Source organism: Neolamprologus brichardi, chromosome 22, assembly GCF_056152115.1.
Source record: "Neolamprologus brichardi isolate AB-2024 chromosome 22, ASM5615211v1, whole genome shotgun sequence".
In the NCBI taxonomy this organism is placed as follows: Eukaryota; Metazoa; Chordata; class Actinopteri; order Cichliformes; family Cichlidae; genus Neolamprologus; species Neolamprologus brichardi.
Window position 1 is genome coordinate 570,001 of NC_142124.1, and position 21,535 is coordinate 591,535.

Sequence of the window (21,535 nt, forward strand, 5' to 3'; positions counted from 1 at the left end):
GACTGCAGGCCTGCAGGAAGCTGCGCGGGGGGGCGGGCGGAGCCACTAGGGCTGACGCAGGAGGGAGGGTGGTGGTAGAGGTTTTGGTGCCCAGCGGGTCCTCCAGGAGCCTCTGTGGCCCCGGGCCCAGATCGGGGCATCCTCCCATCCCGACCCCTGCCAACCCGCCCGTCATTGGGCCGGCGCCACTGTACAGTTTCCCGTTGCTGAGGCGCATCTCTCGAATCAGGCGGATGGGGCGGGGACCGGCCAGAGCCAGGCGGGATGGGTGACGTAGGACTCCGCCCCCAGTGCTGGTCAGGGGTCGGCGACGACGGGATCTAGAATTCTTCTTACAGGATACGGCATTACGGAACTCCGTCAGCATCTCCTGACAGACGGAAACCTGAGAGAGAGAGCAAAGGCACTCAGCTACACCCTTCACACTCTGATGGAGGCCTCCAAACCCCAGCTACACCCTTCACGCTCTGATGGAGGCCCCCAAACTCCAGCTACACCCTTCACAATCTGATGGAGGCCCCAAACTCCAGCTACACCCTTCATACTCTGATGGAGGCCCCCCCAAACCCCAGCTACACCCTTCACACTCTGATGGAGGCCCCCAAACTCCAGCTACACCCTTCACAATCTGATGGAGGCCCCAAACTCCAGCTACACCCTTCATACTCTGATGGAGGCCCCCCCAAACCCCAGGTACACCCTTCATACTCTGATGGAGGCCCCCCCCAAACCCCAGCTACACCCTTCACACTCTGATGGAGGCCCCCCCAAACCCCAGCTACACCCTTCACACTCTGATGGAGCCCCCCCCCAAACCCCAGCTACACCCTTCATACTCTGATGGAGGCCTCCCCTAAACTTCAGCTACACCTTCACACTCTGATGGAGCCCCCCCAAACCCCAGCTACACCCTTCACACTCTGATGGAGCCCCCCCAAACCCCAGCTACACCCTTCACACTCTGATGGAGGCTGTCTAACAGCTGCTGGGAATAAAGGATGCAGTGGACCTGGAGCTGCACCTTCTCTTTGTTACGTGCAGACTGAACTACTGCAATTCTTTGCACTTTGGTCTGGACTTTGGTCTAAACTTTGGTCTGGACCAGGCCTCTCTTTATGGTCTCCAGCTGGTCCAAAATGCAGCTGCTCGTCTGCTAACTGGCACTAAATGTTAGGAGCATGTAACCCCAGTTTTAGCGTCTCCACACTGGCTCCCTGTTCCTTACAGGGTCCAATTTAAACTCGTACTTCTCACCTGAGCTCATATTTATTTATGCTCCAGAGAAAACCATGTTATCCACGGACTAAACTTCCCATTGTGACAGAGCCTTCTCTGTGGCAGGTCCAGGACTTTGGAATAGTCTTCCCTTAAATATTAGATGTGCACAAACACTTGATCAATTTAACTCGCTACTGAATACACATTTTATGGTCTGGCTTTTAACACCACTTTAACCCAAACATTTGGGTTTTAACAGCCTTAGTTGTTGTTTTAGTTGTTTTTATTGACTTGTTTATTTATTTATTTTTCTATATTTTACTGCATCGTTGTTTTACATTTTATTTGTTTTAGTGGTATTTTACATTGTTAAGCACTTTGCGCAGCATTGACTGTTTGGAAATGTGCAGTATAAATAAACTTGACCTTGTGGAGGTGTAACACCAGCAGGTGGCAGCAGCAGCTCATTGTGTTGGCAGGAGCTGGTTAAAAAACATCAACTTAAATGTGTTTTTCAGTCTCATGTTGACGGCTGCTGGTGGTTCACTGCCCCTCCTGCTCCAGCACCGCTCAGATGTGTCGTTTTATTCTTTTGAATATTTGTAATCTGTTGATGGAAGTTTTTAAATGACCTCAGGATTTTGCTCTTGTCATACAGAGTGTGTGAGCTGATGTCTGCAGGCAAAGAGAGTCTGGGCTCGCGGTTAAGACCTGAGCACGTTTGTATCAGTGTACAGATGCTCTGCAGTGTTCACGTCTGCCCAGTGTTATCTGTGTGTGTGTGTGTGTTTGATGGTGTACCTCGTCCGTCTCGGCGGTGCGGCGTGTCGACCACACAAACTCCATGATGGCCACGAAGACGGCAATGATGAGACCGCAAATCAGAACCACGAAGATCCCGCCGATGTTCTCCATGCCGAGCCCTGAAACGCAGCGATGGACACATCACTGATCGATTCACCTACACCTGCCTACCAGCCTGAGGACTGTTTCCAAACACAGCGCGCTCTCCATCAGCAACAACAGGCCAGGCTTAAAACAACCGATATTTACATCGGCCATCCCACCGAGGCTCAGCGTCACCTGTTCAGGACCATGAGGACACTCGCACAGAAGCCTTCTCCTCTCCCTGTGGGACGAGGTGCTCCTGACGCCTGTGTCAAACACACCATCAGTATTACCAAAGTCTCGGACTCTTTCAGGCGTCTCCGTCAGGTCGTCACACTGCCAGCAGCACCTGTGTCAGCGCTAAAGCTGCAGCAGCACGTCTGCTGTTCTTCACGTGAAGAAACAGGTCGCAGTCAGACGAGCTGACGGTCGCCACGGAAAAACGAGTCCTTCAAATCCAGCCCGTGCTTCAGCCCTGAAACGAGCACGCTTCAAAAGACGAAGCTCGTCGCTGTTTGAGGTTTCAGGGCGGTTACACACGTGTCAGCATCTTTAACACAAACTACGAGCCAGCACACAGACACACACACGTGCGTGTCTCATTTGACATAATGCTTTCCCTAGCAGCTTACCCTGACCATCAAAAATGAATGCCTAACCCTGACCCTTGACCTAAACCTAACCATAACCTAATTGTAACCCTGACACTAAAACTACATTTTGAGTGTGAAAAATGCCATCAAACCTGTTTGTTGGCGTGAGACGCCTCAGAAGGAGGAGACAAATACACGTGGGTCAAAACAGCGAAGGCGGAGGACAAAGTCATTTGTTATATCAATGAGGAAAAGACAGGCGGCACAGGAAAGGAGACGCCTGATAAAAACTTCCTGTTTACGTGTCATCATGGTAAGACTTCACTGACATGAGCGAGGAGCACGGTTGTGTCCTAGGCAGGAATCTTTCCATCAAACAGGAAATGATGTTTTTACGTTAAATGATTATGATGACACTGACCTTTGGCCCTGTGGTCCTCCTCTTTGGGGCACTGTCCTCCCTCCCACCAGCGTCTCTTCAGGATCTCCAGCCTGTTGCTCTCCTGCAGCTGCAGTATTCCCAGAGTGATCTCGTCTCGATACGGAGAGCCTGACGAGGAGCAGAAGTCATATTCAGCATCTAAAGACACACGTGAAACTACTCGACCTCGGCTAAATGACACTGTACGAGCCTCACGATGTGTCCGCCGTCAATCTGAAAGGAGGTGGAAGAAAGGCAGGCTTCAGATATCCTATGATTCTTTGTAGGAGCTGCTCTCGATACCAGAACTCCGTAAAGGCAGCTAAAGCAGCTTTGCTATCAGATATTACTGAGACTAACAGCCACAACCCCCGAATGTTATTCAACATTTTTAACTCCGTGATAAATCCCTGTCCTGGATCGTCGAGTTCGGCCTCTCAGGCTCTCTGTGAGCAATTTCTTAATCATTTTAGTGGAAACGTTTTATTACTGAAGGCTTCACACTCTCTTGTGCTGAATCCTGTTCTGGTTTTAGGATGCATGTCCACCTTCTCTCACTTTGAGAACCCTTGGGCTCCATATTTGAAAAATACAATATTTCTTATTATTGCAATTCTCTCTACTGAGGTCTCCAATCCATCTCTATTTGAAAGCTGCAGCTCGTTCAAAATGCTGCGGCTCGCCTTCTTACTGGAGTTAGAAAATTTGCTCCTATCACTCCAGCTCTTCTTGATTTGAATCGGTTACCAATCAAATATTGCATTGAGTTTAAAATCGCCCAGTTACCTCACTGACCTCCTCAAGCTGCACACTCCTTGTCGTACATTAAGATCACCAACCCAAGTTTAGACTGAAGACCAGACCCTTTGCTTCAGCTGCACCCAACCTTTGCAGCCTCCCTGCTTCTATTCGAGCCTCGGACTCTATCCAGTCCTTTAAATCAAGATTGAAATCATACTTATTTAACCTGGCTTTCCTGACCAGTTAATACCCTTTTTACACGTTTTATTAAATGTATTATTTTATCATTAATTTTACTGCAGTTTTTGTCTTCGTAGATATTTTGTATTCACGATCTGACCTTCCCTCTGTATTGAGGTTTGATGCCTATTTTATTTAACTCTTCTGTTCTATTAGTGCCTCCAGTCTGTCTGTGCTGGTGCCCGATCTGTACTCTGTTATTGACTTATGTTGTTTCTCCGTATTACTGTGAAGCCTTCGGGTTTTTAAATGTGCTATATAAATAAAACTGTATTGTATTGTACTTAGAAACAGGAAGTAGTTTCCTTCAGATGCACTCCTGGACACAGCCTGTATGCCATCACAGACATACAGTTCACTGCAGTTTTATTTATATAGCATCAAAGCCTACCAACGGTCACCTCGGTGCTTTGAGGCACCACCCAGAAACAATCGGACGACCGCCAGCAGGCGTGTTTGTGAGCAGACTCAGACTGAGCTCACCCAATCTGATGCTGGATAAACGTGAGCTAAACCTTGGATCAAACCACCAACCCGAGACTGATCTAAGCCTCAGTCTGCCTGACACACACACCACCTGTGGCCCTGAGTCCACTTTCAGCTTCCAGGCGTGTGAGATGATCAGAAGAGCCTGTGGATGGATGAAACTTTTTATGGGTTTATCTTGTTTATCGAATCAGGTTTGCATGACCACACAAGACGAGGTCATCGTTCTGCACCACTTCCAGCGTCTGTGGATTTCTGTTTCATGTCTGTGGGAACCAACCAGGCCGCACATAGCTGCACTCGGCACTTTGAAGACGAGCTGCCGGCTGGTGTTCCTCTTTCAAAGGCAACGAGACAAATCCAGTGTTAGGTGGGCTGTGAATGAAAACAGAGGGCTGGTGCTAATGGCGGTGCTCACCTGTTATCAGGTAAACGTGCTGATGTGGAGGCGGCGGCGTGCTCTGCTGCTCTGTGGGGTTTTTAACATGTTCTCATAAACAGCGACACAACGACAACGCGAGCAGCGGCACCTTTTATACAAATCGCCGCTGCTGTCCGCAATCTCGTTTCCACCGGAGCTCCAGACGTGTTGGAGGCAGCGGGCGGCGACACCGGAGCTCTGGACGGGAACCTGCAGCACGATGTAATCCTCTAATCTCTCCAGACTGCAGGTTGTTTACTGAACAGACTCACGTTCAATCCTCAGTAAAGATTTATTGACAGCTTGCAGGCTGACACTTATCAGCAGACACACACTAACTGAACCCTCCACACTGTCACTTCTGCTGTTTCTGCAGCCGTGGGTCAGCAGAGGTGGCTTTGATTGGCTTTAGGGACAATAGGCAAAGCATAGACTGTAAACACAAGATGGACACAGCCTCTCACTACTTTGTTTTTCAGCTCGGTGCTCTACGCATTTGCTCTGATCCTCCTGCAGTTCTTTTGCAGGTTGGTGAAACTCTAAGCCCTCTCTGAGATACTCGTTTTATTCTGGGTCATGTGATGGACCTGCTGTCAAATAACCTGATCCGCTGCTAATGTATTTGCTCTGTTCCTTATCGTGGTGACGGGGGAACCCGACCGAGCACTGCAGCCACGCCGCCACAGCATTTTGCTCCTCTAGGGTCTCCCGAGCAAACAGCAGGGGTGAGGGGCAGATTCAATCCAAATCCACAGACTGTGGGTGTGGAGCTCAACAATCCGGTCACATTTAACTGTGTCATCGTTCATCTGACACTTTAAACCTGCCCTGAGGCAAGAGATTGTTTGTTTTCATCATCAAACAAAAGGCAATAATTTAATAACAACAACGGCTGCACTGGCACATGTTCATCTATTTTTAAACTACAGCAGCGCAGTTCTACAGCAGTGTAATTTCTGACCACTGGATGGCAGTAGAGGCTTCTGTATGTTAGTCGATCCACAGTAGAGTGTCAGCAGCACCCCGCCTAAACAAAATCCACTCAGAGACAGAACTGGGCTGTGTCCCAATTCAGAGACCGCAAGCTTGAAGTACGCATTTTGAGTGCGATTACGTCACCGCCACGCGACGACGGCTGTCCCAATTCGAATTGGGACAGCCGGGAATTCAACGGGTGGCAATGGACAAGTTACGTAGGATTTTTTACTATTTTTAATATTGTACAGTCTTTTATTTTTATGGGTTTAGTGCATATTTTATCATATTTATTGGTGACTTGTCCTGGAAAGACTCCGCCCCTCCCTGATTATGAACCTGACACACCTGAGAGGTGACAGCCGGTGCTGATTTAGAGAGAGTGTTCGGGAGGCATGGGAGACAGAGCGGCAGAGATGGCGGAGTGAATGGTGCCAGGTGGCGGCGAGTACGTGGCGAGGGCATACGACACCAGTGAGCGGAGAGGCGGAGGGAGCTGTTCTGCTGCTGCGATAGCTGGAGGCTAGATTACGCTACGGTGGGAATCAGCGGGACAGCGCCCTACCTCCCATGGCGAGACAATCGCGCACAGAAAAGCGGCGAGCAGAGTTAGGAGCTCTGCCCATCCGGGGTAAGTCTCACGACTTATCCTACTACAATAAGCCGAGCCACTGTAAAGAACAGTGACTGTCGCTGCCCGTCTCTTCCAGCGCCCCTGAGCGGAGACACTGACTGGATGGCGAGGACGCCGCCGGGGTTTTCCTTGCCCCCTCCGATTGGCTGGATTTTGACTTTTGGTGACTTTTACGGTGGACGCCACTGGACTTTTAATGTTTATGTTTTATTGATTTTTATTGTTTGTTCTCCCTGGCCGGGGTTGTTTTAGTTGCTTTTATATTTTTAACGGTTTTTATATAATAAATTACAGATTTTAATTCAGTCTATTCCCTCGGCTGCTCCGCCCGTTTTATTGGGAGGGTTTCCCTCTTAGAATAACACCTGTGTTATCCACCATTACACTCATTAGAAGGAGAAGTGAAGCTTCGGTGCTGAAACACATGAAACCTGGTGTGAGGCAGAAGCTGCAGATTAGATGAAACATTTGTTTTACAGACATCGATGGATGAGCGCTGACATTTTCACTGCTTTACGAGGCGCATTTATTATTCTGAGGATTTGATTTCAGCATGAAAAGTTCTTTAAAATGAAATATTTCACACGTGTTCACGACATTCATCCCTCTGGCAAGAGGAAGTGCCAAATCTTTCAAAGTAAAAGTATTTTGTTTTGGAGAGTTGTGCTGCAGAACTGAATGGTGTGATGCGACCAGCAGGAGGCGCGCAGGGTCACGCAGTATGAGAAGTGTCTCCCTTACTCCACCCGCAGTGTAAGGAGGCGGGGATGTCGGCTCCAATCCCGGCCCGCCTCATACAAGCCTGCGATGGCCGAGGAGCTGTACAGTTAAACTGTGAGTCCATGTACAGCAGCAACAAATGAGCTCCAGTCATCCTCTCATTACTCCGTCACAGAGTGACTTTCATAAAGCGGCAGTGAGCGAGTCTCACGGTAAAAGATAATGGAAGACAAAACTATGACACGCCCACTTTTTGGGTCTTTTACATTTGAAAGGTCCTGGCACGCCTTCCTGTTTGTTCTTCTACTGCAGGCTGGCTTTTCTGGAAACATTCGTCCTCTTTGGACAAAACTCATCAAAGGGTTTGTTTCTCTCGCCCAAACCAACGATCAATGTTTAAAATTCGCTATTAAATATTTAAATCATATCAGATATAATGTATATATCTGTCCCATCCTCCTCCCCTCACCCTTAATCAATAGCAGACGGCCCTTTCCTTACCCCTGATTCTTTTCAGATCGGCTCGTCGCTGTGCTGCAAACTCTTTGTCAGCTTTTTGCCGTTTTGGCCGACAGCTCCTGTCGTGCAGCCGAACTCCCTCTTCACTCCTGCACAGCACGCTGCCGTGCTCTCGTGTGCTGTGGTAAAATGTGTTGATCGTTTGTGTCTCTGGACTCAAACTTCCTGATTCTGCGGTCATGTGACTCGCTGAGGATTTTGTGTTTTGTTGAGGTGTCGGTGGTTGAGTTAAACTTTGAGAGAGGGAACGTAAAAATTAAACCAGCTCCTGTGTTGTGATTCTCCTGCATTTAAAGTAAACGCCCCCTATGGACGCCGCCGCCTCGATGCTCGTGTGTTAACAGGCCGACGAGTGACGGCGGCTCTCCTGAAAGCTGCTCGTGTCTTTTCTGTGCGTTAACCAGGATCACCTGAGCTGTCAGACCTCGCTAACAGCAGAACAGAGTGATCTCGAGTTATTTAACACCAGCACTCAGCAGCAGGGGGCACTCTACCTTGGCTTGTGGTACCCGGTTAGCCCCTCCCCCCTCCTCACCCAGAGGCATGCCGATGCCGTATCCTTTGGTGTCCAGCAGTCCTCCGATCTGCGTGAGGTTGCAGTTGAGGCTGCGGTAGTACTCGTTCATGGTGCTCTCCATCAGAAAGGCGTACTTGGAGTTGAGGACGCGGGCGATGCCCTCCTCTGTGCTCTTCACGAACACGCTGGGCTGCTTGGAGTACATGTAGTTCCACATCCGCTGGTACGTCTGGTACCGCGAGTTCTGCAGCAAGAGAAGGTGAAAGCACAGTTGTAGTGTCTATGGTCTGTTTTTGTACCACATGATGTGCACTTGCAGCATAAGTACTGTTTTTATTTGATTAAATGCACTTCCTGTCTCACTAAGAGCAGTCTGGCTCGAGTCCACTGGTCCCTGCTGAGGACATAAATCTTTAAAAACACCTTAAAATATATATTTCACTTCTTTAAAAGGATCGATAGTTTCCTCAAACAGCTGGTGTTTGGTGCACTGCTGAGGGTCTGAGAGCTACGCCTGAGTTCACACATCTGCAGTTCCTCTAATGGCCACTCGAGGCAGCCTCCGACAGTGCGCCCATGCCCATAAACACCCACGTCAATGTTTCTGAGTGCACGGGAGAAATAAACCAACACCTACTGAAAAAATACAAGACTGAAAGTTTGCATGGTTAGGGGCGTGGCCTCTGTGGCTGACAGGTGGCCGTAGCCGTGGGAGCATTTTTAATTATCAATAATCTGGTCGTGTTATTACTGGTTGCATCATTCCAGAGATCAATCGATCAATCGTCTGGATGGATTCATGTCTCCTCCCGGTCGTTACTTCCAGTATTTAATCTTTTTGTGATTCTGAAAATTCTCATGTGAAACTGCTGCTGGTCTGTCTGCAAATGGATTTACTGACATTCAAATAACAGCTGACATCGAGCCTTCACATACAGGGCAGCACTCATCCATTATTTTGCTCATCTTTAATAATTTACTCTATTATATATAACAGAGTTTCAAAGAACACCCAACGTACACGTTTGGAGGCTCTTGTGTGCAGGTCTCATGAACTCATATTTTATTGAGAACAAAACAGAGAATAAAAAAATGAAGCATGTAAATAAAAACCTGAGCTCATTTTGAATGTGATGCCATCAACACGTCTCTAAAAGTTGGACAGATCCATGTTTCCATGCGCATCATTAACATCTGTGTGTAAACTGGTTTCTCCATCATGGCCACACGTGGCTTCTTCTCTGGGTGATGCAGCTTTAACCTGCAGTGTTCCTGAGCCCGTGCACTGACTCTTTAACCCTTTAAGACCTACCATAGAACCAAGTCCGCCAGAGCTTATATTATATGTTTACATGCTGTGGAGCCATTTTTGGGAGCATTTCAAGTTGATATACATCAATACAACCATTACAGCCCAAATTTAAATAATATATATGCATTAAGTGCATAGTAATTACATAAAATTGCAAAAAAGTGCAATAAACTACAAAAAAATTGAAAATTGTTTTTGTTTTTTTAACATATATTTCTAGTTAGAGAAATTTAAGAGGCTTATCCCTCAAAACTGTAAATATAAAAAAGTTGCACAAAATAGTTTCCCACCACAGGAAATTTATTTTGAGTGTCTTCATAGTTTTATTTTTGAAATACGCCAATTTTTATACACTGCAGGAAAAACGAAAATAAATATTATAATGCAAATTTGCAAAAAAGCAGCATATGCATCAAAATAAACTATTTCCAGCAGTGCAATATGAGTCCTAAGCATCCCAGAAACCACACAGAAAGTCATAAAGTCAAACATAACTTTTAAAAACTCCAGTATAGGCTCATGAGGCCCTGATGGTAAAAAACTACATTTCCGCAAAAATGACGTCACTTCCGGTTTCGGGCAGGTCATGGCGGACATGCAAAAGTTCACGCTGACGTCTATTCCAATGAAGGAAGTGTTACGAACAGCTGATCGGATCGGCAAAGCGTGTTTCTGGAATATTATGTTTTTGTTGCTGCAAGTGCTTTTTATGCAGTTTTTGCAAAGTTATATGTGGAAGGAAACTGTGACCGAGGACAAGCTGATGGCATAAGATGTAAGTACAACTCCTCCGGTTTCATATGAAAAAAAAATTATTGCGCTAGCTTACGTGGTTGCAGAGCTACCGGGATTTAAAAATAGTTACGCAAAACAGAGCGTGCTGCTCCGACCGGCTTTAAAGGGTTAATGCAGCGCTGCTGTTGTAAAGGCTCACCTTTCAGCACATTCACTTCACCAAATGCACCTTGTTTCTTTTCCTCACCTTTGATTGGGTGTGGTGCTTGGCCTTAATTGCACTCACCTACCCCTCACTCTTTCTTCACTCCCACATGGGGCGGCAGCTGAGGTGAGTATCTCTTTGAGTTCATGCATCATTTTGAGTTACTTAAATCATACTTTGTCCTTTTTAGAGATAGCAGTCCATGTGTGTCTTTCCTTTGCCCGTTATCCAATAAAAAGACAAAACCTGCAAATGATTGATGCTTATTCTCATTCTAATCGGATGAGCCCATGATGATGACTACTTAAACCCTGAACCTTCCTTCCTCCAAAACAGCTGCTGAAGGTCGTAGTTATCGGCCTCGTCCCTGCGTGCTGATGACATCATGTCGATGATGACATGTTCACAGTGAGGAAGATGATTCTGTTTGTGCATGCAGTTTCTGACTTTTCCAACCTTTTGTTGCTTCCATCAAACTCAACATGAGCTCATGTTTTGTCACGATCTTCACAGCTGCAGAACGAAACATAAATTTCCATCATGTTGTTAAAGCAGAGGTGGACACAGTCGGCACAGACACGTTTAGATTGTAGTGAAACATCTTTTCTGTGAGCACTCAGGACGTCACAGCACCTCAGTCTGCTTTACAGCATCCTCCATTTGTGACTTTCTTCACCTTCAACCACCTTCTTCTAACCCCTGCACCCTCCTGTTGGGCGTCTTGCTAACGTCTGGAGTTTGGAGCGTGTGCTGTCCTACAGACATGCATGAACAATCAGCAGAAAGCTGCGGTTTTAAAAGCTGCCTGACTCTGAGAAACACTTGTTATCAATGCTGCCGTTGCTGTTTGGACAAACTAATGTCAGGATTCTCCTGCAGGTGTAAAACATGATTCTTGCCATTTATCTCCATTCACATCTGTTCACCGATGCTGCACCCCAGGCTGGACTGCAGCGCGCTGTCATGCAGTGACATTAACAGGAAGTAGAATCCCTGAGACCGTATGGGATGGCTGGATTAAAAAATAACCTCACCATGAAGAAGGTCATGGTGGAGCCTCCGTGGATGGTGCCGTACTGGATGTTGGTCTGGTCCGCCAGATCGTCCGGAGACTCGATGGGCACCTCCATCCTCTGCACCGTGAGAAATGCTGCCAGGTTGGCCGTGTAGGACGAGATGATGATGAGGGTGAAAGCCCACCTGAGGGAGGAGAGACGAAGACCTTTATGTTTTTTCCCTGCAGCACAGCCCCACTCTCCCCCCTCGCCTATCTTCATTAAGAGCTGAGAGAGGAAAACGCAGCAGAGAGACAGATGGAGGGCACTGCAGGAAACGTCAGGAGTTTTAGGTAAAAATCATCAACCTAAACATGAACTCGAGCTGCAGCAGAGACGAGCAGGACGCCTCTGCTGCAGAGGAAATGAGGCGGAAGTGATGAGCAAGGGAATTAGGGCGGGGGGAGAATTAAAGAGGAGGAAGGATGAAGCAGAGCAGAAACGAAATGAAAAGCAGTCCAGCAAATACAGGAAACAGACTCGGGGCTCTGGTGATTGGCTCGAGGCCGTGATTACTCCTAATGTGCTGTGTTTGCACAGAGAGCTGCGGGAAGTGGAAGACGCACTGTGGTGTCAGCGGAGACGAGACCCACGACTGCGACGAGCTCGTTTCCATTTACAAAAAATAAAACACACAAAGAGATGAGCTGAGTTTCAGGGGAAACGTCAGAGCTACGCCGCCAACTCTGTGTTGGTCACCACGCATCAGCAACGCAGCTCCCCGAGCATGCTGGGTAAAAGGATCACAGCTTTATAAAGGTTTGAGGTTATATGAACTGAGTCAGACAGAAGAGCTCAGCCCAGCGAAGAGCGAGGAGCTGCATGTGCGCTTCAGCGTGTGCAGCAGAACGCCGTGATGGGTGAGCAGAACGCCGTGATGGGTGCAGCACGAGCTGCAGGAAATGACACCGCGTCCTGAGGAATCTGAGATTTTTAGACGCTGCGAGAGGGAAACTAAAAACGTGACCTCCCTCTGACGGCCTGTTTGCTTCCACTCTGACTGAATATGCAGCGTGAACAGCGCAGCGAGCCACTCGTGAGTCTTTCTGAGTGCCAGACGAGGCTGAGAGCTGTCAGAGGAAAGATGGCCTCTCCAGTCCCTCCAGTATCACTCCACCATCTGTCTGACTGCAGCTACTGGGACTGAGGGAGAGTCAGGGGGGGGGAAGTACTGACACACTTTGGTCAAAGTACAGATGCAGCAGTGCAGAAATACTCACAGAAAAAACTCACAACACAAAATGTTTCTGGCAAAGTAACGACACACGTTTTGTGTTTTGTAGTCAGACGGTTACAGGTCGGCTCAGCTGCTTTATTCTGACAAGCTGCACCTCCATCAGCACCACCTACACCTCACTGTACATGTGAGTGCTACACTTACAGCTAAAACATATGATCTCACTGAGAAGATGGAGCAATGATTTCATTATCCTGATAACGAGACCACGAGAATATAGAAACGTTTCTCTGCACAGAAAAGAACCAAACCTGAAGCTAAACCACAGCGAAGAATCCTCCACCCCAACCTCCACCCTACACCAACACTGACTCTTATTTAATGTGAGCTTAGAGCGCTTAATTACAAAGGAATCAGGTTAGTTTTAAGTTACAAAGTCACTGCATTTGAAAAATGATATTTTCTATATTTTTGGTGAATTAATGTTTAAAGTTCAATTCAATTCAGTTTTATTTATATAGCGCCAAATCACAACAAAAGTCGCCTCAAGGCGCTTCATACATACAGAGAAAAGCCCAACAATCATATGACCCCCTATGAGCAGCACTTTGGCGACAGTGGGAAGGAAAAACTCCCTTTTAACAGGAAGAAACCTCCAGCAGAACCAGGCTCAGGGAGGGGCGGGGCCATCTGCTGTGATTGGTTGGGGTGAGAGAAGGAGAGAAGTTTAAATAAACAGAAAGGCTGAAACGATTAAACAGCAGTGAAAGGAGTGAGGGCGAGTCAGAGGGGGAGGGGGGGGGTGAGGGCGAGTCAGAGGGGGAGGGGGGGGTGAGGGCGAGTCAGAGGGGGAGGGGGGGTGAGGGCGAGTCAGAGGGGGCGGGGGTGAAGGGCAGAGGGGTGGGAGGAAACAGGAAGAGACTCTGACATCATCGCTTTCACACTTCACCATCTGTTCAGCCTCAGCTAGTGTACCTGAGGAGGGAGGGAGGAGGGGGGGGGGAGGGAGGGAGCAGGGGGGGAGGGGGAAAGTGGTGGACACTCACAGACGCTCAGATGTTTAACATTGAGTCTAACCCAACACAGACTCAAACTGCTGAACCACCTCCACACGAAGTTCTCCACAGGCCTGGGAACTCATCCTTTGATCTAAAACCTGCAGGCCCTCGAGGCCTGGAGTTGCCCACCCCTGAATGCAGCGCTCACCTCACTGTGTCTCTGTGGCATCCACCCGACCTCCGCCCTACACCCACCCTATTTTACAGCAGCACACAGGGGGGGAAGTTTCATATAAACATGTTTGGGGGCACTTCCTGAATGTACCGATAACACAGCTGGACCAGAGGAGGCGAAACGTGCTAACATGACTGCAGCCTGATCACGGGCTGCGGTTTCTCTGAGCGTGACACCGCGTGACGCTCAGGAACGGTCGTCCTCGCTGTCCTCCATTATTTATAAATGACCTTGTAATGTAAATGAGCTCGTGTTTCATGTGACAGATGTTCGTGCACATTTGGAAAGCTCGACTGGAACATAAGCTGGTACCAACCAGACTCCGCTGACGCAGCGCGTGGACAGCGCCCGCGGCATGATCTCGGAGCCCTGCTGCATGAAGCCGCCCACTGGGAACCACAGGCTGTTCCCCAGCGTGTACTGGTTCTCCAGGATGTCCCGCCGCTCCCGCAAACACGGGTGAGGGTTGTACCATTCGTAGGGACTGAGCCTGAGGAGAGAGGACAACACATTAACACCCAGAGTAGCTTTAACCACGCGGCTAACATTTCACGGTCAGTCGCCTGCACTTATGGAGCTCTTAAACCTCGCAGCGGGACGGCTCTGCTCCGTCAAAGCGATGCGCTGAGAAAAAAGAAAAAAGGCGAGAGAGACGAACGCCACGCTCGACACCTGAAAGGAAACGACGTGATGACTGTGTTTAGACGCTCAGCTGGAGCGCACGACTGTTGCGTGGAGTCATTCTGGCATTTGTGCACACGGTGAAATTACAGAGCGAGGAGAGGAACAGGAGATGAATTTCAAGTGACAGGAAACCCAGCAGGTTATTTTGTCTCCTTACAAACTTCTTCCTGCTCACGTCTCCTTGTTTAAAGATCCACAGGAAGTGTGAACGCCGTCAGACGAGCACACAATGGCACACGTTCTGGTTCCATTAATGTTACATCATATTTTTACTCTGTCGATCTTCCAGCAGAAATGGGACACCCTCCGGTTACGCCGGGTTGGTCACTTCCACGCTTCCTGCTGCGTGACGCGGCTTTGACTCGCCTCTCACCTGCACAAGGTGAGGCGAAGACTGTAAATCAGCTCAGGCAGAAATAATGACACCAGACACTTCATTAGGTACACCTAACCTGTCCTGTTAGACCCCTTTTCCCTGATTTTGGTCCATGTTGACATGACATCATCATGACATCATCACACATTCCTGCCACGTGATTGGCTGATTGAACATTCGTGTTACAGAGCAGATGAAGAGGCGTGCCCCTCCTACTCTCTGCTCACACATACAGTTAAACACAGATTAAAGCTGTTCTCTTCATGCTTTTACTCTGAAGTGCAGCTCGTTATGATGTCATCGTTAAGCAGCTGATGACATCATCAAATCACGACTTTATAATAAAAGTGTGCTGTGACTGAATGCTTGGTTTGTCAGCTCAAACAGAGCTGAGCGTCTGAAGCTGTGGCTGTAAATAAAGTTTCGATACAAAGTCCTGGATGGCGTGCAGAGCGCGTCAGCCATTTATGGCCCATCTTAGGAAACTGTTCCTGAAACGCAGACACATGCTGGACGCTGACGCAGAGACAGGCGTCTTACCTGGCTGCGAGGAAGAGGACGCAGCTGACGGCGAGGTAAGCCAAAAGCATGAAGAGCCAGACAGCCGGGGAGAACGGGTCCAGGAAGGAGAAGTAGCCCGGCTTACGACCCTGAAACACACACACAGATCACATGACCACGGCATTCCTGACCGGGAACGTCTCCGCCTGCTCTCGTGCTTCATCTACAGTCTGTAAAGGGTAGGATACAGCTTCCCGCCGTGGATGGCGACGGCGATTTGTGATAATGACCGTCTGCCAATCACAGCACACTCTGCAACACTGACAGCTGTGCATGTTGGAAAACGGCGCTCCTGGAACAAAAAGCGCTCGTTCACTTTGAACCTGCAACTCCAACAACACAACAAAAACAACACAAAATTACACTGACGAGCTTTTCAAGCGCTAACGAGCGTCAGCCAGCGCTCCCTGATGGGACGCCTCCCGTCGGCCCGCTTCATCACATGGCCCGCTGTCTGCGATGCCTCCATCACCCCATCTGCTGGAAAAAGGATTTGGCAGTGAGGGGAGCAGGAACTCCCAGATTGGACTCAATTAAAGCAGCTGACTGGAGCTGTAACAGAGGCGATCTATTCAGGCTCTGATTCGTCCATTCTGGCTCATTTCAGAAACAGCTCATGAGGCTGGCAGAGCGCTGAAATGATCGTGTGATGTGGCTCCGACTCAAATGTCCCGGGCAGAAGAGCAGGTGACAGCGTCCAGCATCCCGACTCAGGCGACTGAAAGAAAATGTTCCTACAGGAGCTGTGTTTGGAATACAGCGTAGCTCTGGTTGGTTGGACAATAAGAAGAATCCCGTGTTGCTTATTCAGCACAGAGTCGAGGGGGGTGGAGCCTAACCCAACACACAGGGGGGCGAGGGGCAGAGAACACCTGGACAGGTCACAGGGCTAACACAGGCAGGCAGCTAATTAGGCTAACCCCACTGTGGGAGCAAGCCCGAGTACCCGGATTCAAACCCACGACTTTCTCGATGTGAGGACACAGCGCCGTCCCCGCGCTATCCATCGATATGCAGCGGTCGCTCGTTTATGGCAGGAGTCATGTTCTAAAAATAACCCGCGATAGGTGAAACCCATGAAGTAGAAAACTTTATTTTTCACAGTTATTATTTTAAGGCTGTAAAACCCGTCACGACGTGCTTTATACGCTCAGACAGGCAGGAACGTTTTCACTTTCCTCTTGTTTAAACTCTCAACGTTCAAACCTGTGTAGAAACATAAGTCCAGTGTTATAGGATGAAACCAAACATTGTTGCGTTTCTTTGGGAGGAAACTTGTCACACTGGGTCTAAGATTGATGTAAATGTGACAAGCTGAACGCCCTCTGTACTGTACAGCAGACACGGCATGAGATTGATTGACAATGGTCTACAGCCAATCAGGACGCAGAACACACACACACAAAAAAAGCAAAATTGCACAAAAAAAAACCTGCGAACCAGCGAAGCCGTTATAGTGAGGGACCACTTTCATCGATAAGAAGACCCGCGGTGGAAATAAGTTTGGAACGTGTACACGTGCAAACAGCTGCTGCCACCATGCAGGTGTGCTCTCGTGACGGCGACTTACAGTCTCATGTGTTACCTGGCCGTTACCATGTCTACGATCCACCTACACCAGGGGTCGCCAACCTTTTTGATGATGAGTGCATCTAAAGTTTCCTCACAAGTCAGTGTGCCGTATGATTGCATTAGCAATAAATGCAATAACGCTCTGTATTAACAGTTACACACTTATATGTGTTCGCAGATGTTGGCAGCTGTCAGCGAATAGTAATCACTTTTTATCCATAACAGCAAATGAAGTGTACAACAGAAAATACAAATGCTCTTTATGGTCTCCTCACAACAATGTAAACAGACGCTGTTGTGACAGTGATGTACAGTCTTGTTGGTATTTGTATGATTTCTGTACATTTTACGTCAGATCAAAACTTTGGTTGTAAGATTTAGAAAATTATTTATTAAAAGCGAGACATGACAATTAGAAAGAAAAGTATGTCTTTGTGCCCCCCTTTTCCCTGTTAATGCCCTACCTGGCCCCCTGGCAAAACTTTGCTAGATCCGCCCCTGCACAGTTACCAGCTGTCAGCTACTTAGAAAACAGAAACAGTTCATAACTTCAACTCATCCATGTCACCTAAAAGGTAAACCTGTTTCTCCATCACCTGTTCAGCTCTGATGATTCAGTAAGGACATCTCCTGGTTTCATCTTCATGTTTCTCTCACCACATATCCAAACCATCATGACCAGCAGCTTTTTTACAGCTGTGGCTCCAGCAAACATCAGCTGATGCTAGAAATTAATATTAAATCAATTCTAACAACAGCTGATCAAACGTGCTGCTGTTGTTTAGCGCGACATCCGCTGGTTTCGTCTTTCTGGAGCAAAGTGATAAACAAACAAGAGAGACGATCAGCTGATCATTGATCAGTTTCATGATTGAAAGAGAAACAGGAGATGGAGGGGAGAGGATGAGAGAAGAAACAGCTGTGCAGCGTAACGACAGAATAACTGCAGCTTTGTGTCTTTTTCATTGTAGCTGAAGTTCGGGACAAACTGTTCCTTCTCAGCTCAACACGAAACGTGTAATATTTTCTCTGAATGCGGGACGATTTTGTCTTTTTACCGGATGGTTGGAAACTCTACAAACTAACCTTATGAACAAAATAAAGTTCTCTATCAGTAACATCATAGCACCACCCAGCTGTATAGAAACTCCGTCATGCTAGCTAGTACACAGTAGAGTTATTGTAACTGACTGTAAAAAGTCAGCACAACGAAAATAAACTCCACCTAAACTTGGTTTATATCTGACCAGATAGACTGCAGCTCATAACTTCTTACCTGAAGTTCAGTTCACACTCGGACCGGTGTTGAGCCAAAAACTGATTTCCAATGTTTCTGTGTATTTTTTATCTGTAATATCTTTACGTATGTTCGTAAATAGACTTCGGTGAACAGGGTTTACAAAGGGGTTATATAGAGAATTAAAAAATTATCCGTTTTTCAAGTATCTTTACAGCTCTGTGTTATTGTACTGACATAACCAACTGGTCCTTTATCGCCACTTAAAATATTTTTACAGAACTATTGTAATATTTGCTCGCAGTTGTGCTGTCCTGTTGGTCAGCTTACTCTGACTAAACACATTTTTGATGTTAATGAGATTTTTTAACTGCATAAATAAAGGTTATATAAAAGTCGCAGCCAAAAACTGGTTGCGGCTTCTAGCGTGTTACACGAATGTTGTTTGTGGCTCAGTGTGACTTTATGTCATCCATGAGGGAAGCATTTGACATGTTTCATATATTATAGCCCAACAAGTTACTTATAGCAGTTTAAATACGAGCAATCAGTTTTTGGCACAACACCGCCGGCCGCCTTGGGTCTCTGCTCCTCCTGCCTCCCCTCCCCTCATCCACCTGTTGCCTCTGTGGAAGCTCCACCATAACCACCACCAAACACCAAACAGTTATTTTTACACATCTGCCAGCATCTGGCCAATCCACCACCTCTCATTGTTCATGCCGTTACAAAAAAACAAACAAAAATCATCGACCCACAAAAACAAGAAATCACATCGGCCAGTCCAGCTATGGTCGTGCCATCAGTTAACCCTTCGTGTGCCAGCTGTGGAGCGCGTGCCCAGGGTCGCCGACCCCTGACCTACACAGTCACAGCGCTAGCTAGCATTAGCAAATCTGCCCCCTGTTGGCTCTGAAAATCGAGATGCTTCAAAAGTGAGTCGAGCTTATGCAGGAACACACGAAGCCATGGTGCAATTCACCACATGCACAAATAAAGAAATCCAACCTCTGACCCTGAATGAATGTGAGTGACAGGAACTTTAGCCTGTGCTAAACCTGGCTGCGACCCAGGAGACAGGGCTGATGTGTCAGCACGAGGACGACATGAGCCCATCCAGACTGAGGAGAGTTTAACTTTAAGCTTGTTGTCGTGCTGTATTCCCACTCGTCTTGTTTTACAGGTGTCTGCATTTAGAGCCGTGTGCCGCTAGCAGCTCTGATATTAACGACGCCGCTTCCTCTCCTCGCAATCAGCCGGCGTCTCCTCCGCGACGGCGTCACACGATCGCAGTGAAACGCTGCGCCTCAGATTCAGTGATAATATATCGAGCACTAATGAATTGGGAGCAGCAGACATATATTTGCAGCGTTCAGCGCTGGGGGGGGAAGAGCAGGGGTAAACACGATGGCTCTTCTTCTCTAATGTGTGTGCACAAGTCAACAGCTTGAGCAATTAAACAGATTACCATCTTCAAGTGTGCTCGCGAGCTATTTACACGCACGCGGCCATGAGTGTGTGTGTGTGTTTACAAAGCACATAAAGCTGTTGACGCCTGCAGACACGATTGGATTGTGTATTCAGTTGCTTCAGGACTTCTGAGATTTAATTCCTGTTGGCTTGTGTGGGTTTGCACACTCACATCGTGCACTGATGTTGTAGACAGTCGGCTAAACATCGCCTGTTACGCTGCTGAAGAAATCGGTGTAAACTCAAACGCCACCACAAGGGAACAGCGAAGGGAACAAAGGAGCCCGAATGAAGCAAACAAGGATACGAAATCCAGCACAATCAAAACTAAGATCAGTGAACTCAAAGAGGAAACAGAGACGCAGCTGCAAGATTCAAATCTCAGCAGCAGGTCACCTCCTCTGCTCTGTGACGACTGAATATGTTCGCCCTGCACACGTCCAATCAGCACGGCCTGTTAGCTGATCTCTCAGCGCCGCTGCACTCCATAACAGACGCCTGGTGTTAGCGGGATAAATTCACGGCGTCTCGGCTCACATTCTCCACTCCACACTGCAGCGGGAGGGCGGAGTTCCCCTCCCTCCCGAGGCGATGGATCTGCTCGTCAGCCCGGCGCTGTGAGAGCGTAAATCACGCCTGCAGGCCGTGAGCACCAATGTGCTCTCGGTCAACTTAATCCTTAAATAAACACTTAAGAAGCGCGAGCTCGGCCTCGCCGCGCACACATTAAACAGCTGACTGATCGTAGAGTCGATACGCCGAGGCTCTCGCAGCGGACCGGGTCAAACATGGAGGACAGATGGTGGAGGCGAATGCTAATGAGCAGCGGAGGTACAGCGTCTGAGGGCACGAGGAGGATTTCATGATAATGACGAATAAATGTTTGACAGTTCTCACACTCGAGCTGCTCACGCAGGCCCGACTGCTGCCGCTGTGCCTCTGAGCCATGCATGCTTTGCGGCGTGCTTCATGTGCACTGGTGCATGCCACAAAGCTGATGCACAGGAAAACACGCCGCTAAAAACATGGCTGACTGAAACACACCTGAACACGCTCGGACGCTTCGTTGCAGAGCTGAGACGATCAAAAACGTGGTTTCCATAGTTCAACAGCAGCACATCATCACGTGTCCGAAACACTTCTGTGTACTGAGCGTGGACGCCGTGACCAATCAACACTTGGCTGCGTCTCGCTGCTACATTGGTCATGAAACAGGAAACATGGCCCTCGCTCCGCCTCCTCCTACACAATCCTCAGAGAATAATAATTAATAATAGATAATAATTAATAACAGTGATAATCGTCCCTGAAAGCGTCCTAACCCCTGAGACTGAGGTTCACCCACAAATCTACAACCTGAGCAGGTTCCTGTCAGACTCACAGGAAGTGAAGGCGCTGCTTTAGATTCCAGTCAGGGAAGCAGAGCCACCGATCCTCCCTCAGAGGCTGAAAAACTCATATTTCTCAAGCAGCAGCTGGCGTCACCTTCTCCCCCAAACTGAATCACAGGAGGAGAAACATGCCCTCCATCTGTGTCCCCGGCTT

The 21,535-nt window shown here is 48.1% G+C and overlaps 1 protein-coding gene across 2 annotated transcripts in view; it reads right to left on the bottom strand.

The window, feature by feature from the left end:
• Positions 1-21,535, bottom strand: part of LOC102793909 (glutamate receptor ionotropic, kainate 5-like) — a 173,413-nt gene that overhangs the window by 1,251 nt on the left and 150,627 nt on the right. For both annotated transcript variants that reach the window (XM_087835540.1, XM_087835539.1), the window contains exons 14-20: positions 15,691-15,800; positions 14,407-14,580; positions 11,660-11,825; positions 8,392-8,617; positions 3,121-3,249; positions 2,020-2,141; positions 1-385 (exon numbers count right to left, since the gene is read on the bottom strand). The exon at positions 1-385 is cut by the window's left edge and continues 1,251 nt beyond it. In XM_087835540.1, coding sequence (XP_087691666.1) covers positions 1-385; positions 2,020-2,141; positions 3,121-3,249; positions 8,392-8,617; positions 11,660-11,825; positions 14,407-14,580; positions 15,691-15,800 — 1,312 coding nt within the window. The remainder of the gene's footprint in view (positions 386-2,019; positions 2,142-3,120; positions 3,250-8,391; positions 8,618-11,659; positions 11,826-14,406; positions 14,581-15,690; positions 15,801-21,535) is intronic.